This window comes from Gekko japonicus, unplaced genomic scaffold, assembly GCF_001447785.1.
Source record: "Gekko japonicus isolate JY-2015 unplaced genomic scaffold, Gekko_japonicus_V1.1 scaffold421, whole genome shotgun sequence".
Lineage (NCBI taxonomy): Eukaryota > Metazoa > Chordata > Lepidosauria > Squamata > Gekkonidae > Gekko > Gekko japonicus.
Window position 1 is genome coordinate 852,339 of NW_015164195.1, and position 4,071 is coordinate 856,409.

Sequence of the window (4,071 nt, forward strand, 5' to 3'; positions counted from 1 at the left end):
TTCCTGCAGGCAGAGCAAACCTCACCCAGAAGGTATGTGTCATTTTGATAGCAAAAAATGTTCTCCTGGGGGCCCCTATACAGTAGAGCTTTAAAATGGGATGTCTATTTAAAGTTGAGCCCTGAGCTGATCTAATATTGTGCAATTGTTGTTTTTGGATTAGCATGATCCCTGACAATTTCTATGTACCTTACAAACCATGCGTTCAAGTAAATAAACAAAACCCATCAAGATGTTTTCAAGAACTCTTATTTTACAGGTATATAAAATCGAGCTGGTAAGAATAAGCATTAAAAATAATTGTATGGGTAATGCAACAGACATTGGTGGGGGGAAGTGTAGGGATTGTCCAACACTCAATACAAGTAAATAACAGCCAAGAAGTTCACTATATTTTATTGAAATTACTTTCCCTCTTATCTGGGTCTTCATTTCTCTCGAATTCAATGTTGCTTAAAGAAAACTAATCCATCACAGTCCCACAACAGAGATGCTGGTTGCATCCATTTTCACTTAGTTTGTTAATTTTAAACTGATTTCTGTCCCCTGAACGTGAGCATGAGTTTTCAAGAGTAAACGCTCTCTGAATATACCCTGAAAATCTTGATGGTCTCTAAGTAGCTACTAGACTTGTATCTTCTTCTTCTTCTTCCACCTTTTCAAAGCTCCTATGATGAGATTATCTTGAGCAATGACTAAAAGAATAATATGTTGTTTACTAAAGGAAGATATGATAGAAATTAGCAACCAAATAGGTTGTGTTTGGGTCACTGTCTAACATCAAATAGGGAATATTATCCCCTTGAAGTTTATTAAATGAGAAACATGTTAAGAGCAGTGAGATCCAACTGTTCATAAAATTGTAAAAAATGACAATCCACACGGGCAGAGATAATCTGAATATGGAATACAACAGAATTTGCCCTGTAGTACTTTGGAGGGGATAGCATTAAGGTGAGCTAAAATTATTGTCCTAACAAGGTGGGAGGCTATTAGTCATCTCATGTGAGGAGCCTGAGGAGGTAAGATACCAAAGAATTGACTTGAGCAGACTCTGCAAGAGTGAATCACTGTGCTCTTGTAATCCAGCTCTGTAGATCGATGCTGGACAAGCGAAAAGGTCTTTGCCTTACCTAGCAAAAAGAAATCTTCGGTTGTACATTCCAGCTGCCTTAATCTATCATTTACTGTATTCATCCATTGAGAATGTTAAGCATCTCATTTAAGAAATAACAGGAGACCTTCAGCTTCCAAAGTAAAAAGAATCCTTAGCCTTAGCTTAAAAGTGCTGAAACATGCTCTGGCTTCCAATGATTTTTGGCCGGGTTCAGCTCTGAGAGATGCATTTGAGATGCACTGGGGGATTCCTATTATCCTATGCATAAGCTGGCATAGGGGATGATCAAAAGATTCTGAGATCACTGAAATCCAGATAGTGACACCATAAAATAGCTGGGGTATTATTTTAGAGTTGAACACCTGAATAGCACTGGGGATATTCTCCTCCCCTTGAAAAGAAGAAGTGAGAAATCTCCCAGAAGCAGGCTTAACCTTATTCAGAGCAAATTTACAGTGGTAAGAAAGGTTTGAAGAAAAAAACAATTCCCAGGTAGCAGAAATTCCTGATTTATTCAATGTCTGAGTTTGCTAGAGTCCATTTGGAAAGACCCAGATTGCCATTTTTAGAGAAAAGCAAGATTTTAGATTTGTTATAGTTTATTTGCAACTCCTCATTAGGCAATAGTTTGAAAAACATCTCAGTCTATTCAGGCCAATCTCGGTATGGGAGATAAGGATTGAATCATTCGCATACAGCAGCAAGGATATGATTTTATATCATCCAAGACTATTTTTTAAACTTTCTATGCCCCCATTAGGGGTTGAACTTCCTTCTTGGACAATATTTTTCTTCTATGCACAACTGAATCTCTCAAGTACACAATAGGGGAATTGCAAACCCAAAGCTATGTAGAATGTGTATATGTTACCAAAATTGCACTCTTAATTGGTAACTTTAACCCTTTTTACTTGTTAAAGAGTACATTATATGAAATTCTCCTTTGATTTTATAGGCAGATGTTACCCAGATAACATGCAGATGTCACCCAAAAATTCTTCTGTCATCTTAAATTGTCTTCAAACTATAGTTGATTGCTGGGGGTCGGATGATCATTCTTAAGTGATAACCTGAGAAGTTATTTAATGCTCTGGTTCAGCATCCATACAGGTCTCCCAAGGGTTCCGGGGAATACGAGGTAAGGAGATGAACAGAAGAGCAATCCCACAGATGAACAGAAGGACAAAAGAAGCACAGGCACAGGCAAAAGACCAAGAGTAGTAGTACTCGATCCAGATAGTTTCATCACTGTCAATCATCCTTTTGACAGACTGCCTCATGACTTCCACAGAAATGATAATGCACAGGCCTAGAGACAGAGAAATAAAAATTATCTGTTAGGTATGAGAGACAATACTCTAACCATGATAACCGCCTATTACCCCTCTACATAGAAGAAGAAGAAGAGATTGGATTTATACCCCACCCTTCACTTGGAGTCTCAGAGTGGCTTGCAAACTCCTTTCCCTTCCCCTCCCCACAACAGACACCCTGTGGGGTGGGTGGGGCTGAGAGAACTCTGACACAAACTGCTCTTTCAGAGCAGCTGTGCTAGAGCTTGTGACTGACCCAAGGTCACATCAACAGGTGCAAGTGGAGGAGTGGGGAATCAAACCCGGTTCTCCCAGATTAGAGTCCGCACACTTAACCACTACACCAAACTGGTTCACCTAAATCCAATCACGCCTGCTATTATCATTCACCTCTTATTGTCATTTGCCTTGTAATGTCATTAGGCATCTGAAATAACTCCACTTCCAATAAATAGGACAGATGGACTCCCATTCTAGCTGTATCTGAAGAAGTGAGTAGTGACTCACAAAAGCTCATACCCTGCCACAGATTTTGTTAGGTTCTACTGGACTCTTGCTCTTTTCTACTGCTACAGACAGACTAACATGACTACTTATCTTGATCTATCGCCATGATTTCTTTATGATGTAATTAACTCCCATTACCTTCTTTCTGCTATCTTTTAGATAATTTTTAATCAATGGACAAGCAAATTTTGGACAGAGTTGTTTTGCTAATTGTTACTTATTGTGAGTCTTTAAAGCATTGTCTCCATTTTGTAGAATATATTGGGGAGGGGAAGAGAATAGCCACCTGATGCACAGTTTTTTCAGGTACTATACAAGCTCTCAAATGATATTTAATTTAGGGGTGAGTGCTCATTACTGTGTTGATTTTCTCTTGTGATTGCATGGTTACTGTTTTAAAATGCTCTTTATACAGGGACATAACCCTAAACTAAAGTATTTGCTCATGTCTGCTCTTGTGGCAAGACAATGTAAAATTTTAGGAGGTGTTGACTATTTTCAAATGAAAATGTATATCAAAATCTAGTCGTAATAATACTGACCGTTGTGCATACCAGGTGCAAGGTACCAATGGCAGGTTAATCACATATTGCATTTTATCTAATCAGTTCTGTAACAGTTTACCAACTGTAATAGATGACTAACAGCAATTGTACAACTAGGGCAATTTTTTTAAAAGCTCAAGAAAATCATTATGTTCGAGCTAAACTAAATTTTCCATCTGCAGTACAGAATTTTCCAGCCTTCCTCCTTCAGCCTGCCTGTGGTGCCCACTGCGTAACCAGCTGCTCCTGGAAGTTAGGGGACTCTGACTAAATGACATGTTGGGAGGGTCTGCCATGGTAAGCTGGAAATTATGGAACTTGCCAAGTTAGTCTGGATCAAGAAAATGATCATTTAGCTAAGAGATCAACAAATTGCATTTATAATTTTGTCTACGGATTTATATATTTATATACCTCTTTTCTATCTTACACTTTAAGTGATTATTATATTGCATAAGTAGAGCTAAACTTCCTTTTGTGAAAAGTTTCTTCCTTTACTGTGGTTTATTTTATTTGATATGAGCAATCAAACCTGCTGAGCCATAAACTTGCCAGATAATCCTCAGCAATCTTACCCAGCAGTGTTTCC

General features: G+C 38.3%; 1 protein-coding gene across 1 annotated transcript in view; it reads right to left on the minus strand.

Annotated features, from left to right (window-relative positions):
- Positions 1-262: 262 nt before the first annotated feature.
- Positions 263-4,071, minus strand: part of CACNG1 (calcium channel, voltage-dependent, gamma subunit 1) — a 31,856-nt gene continuing 28,047 nt past the window's right edge. Inside the window, exon 4 of the mRNA XM_015408325.1 lies at positions 263-2,426. Within this exon, the coding sequence (XP_015263811.1) occupies positions 2,200-2,426 (227 nt within the window). The 3' untranslated portion in view covers positions 263-2,199. The remainder of the gene's footprint in view (positions 2,427-4,071) is intronic.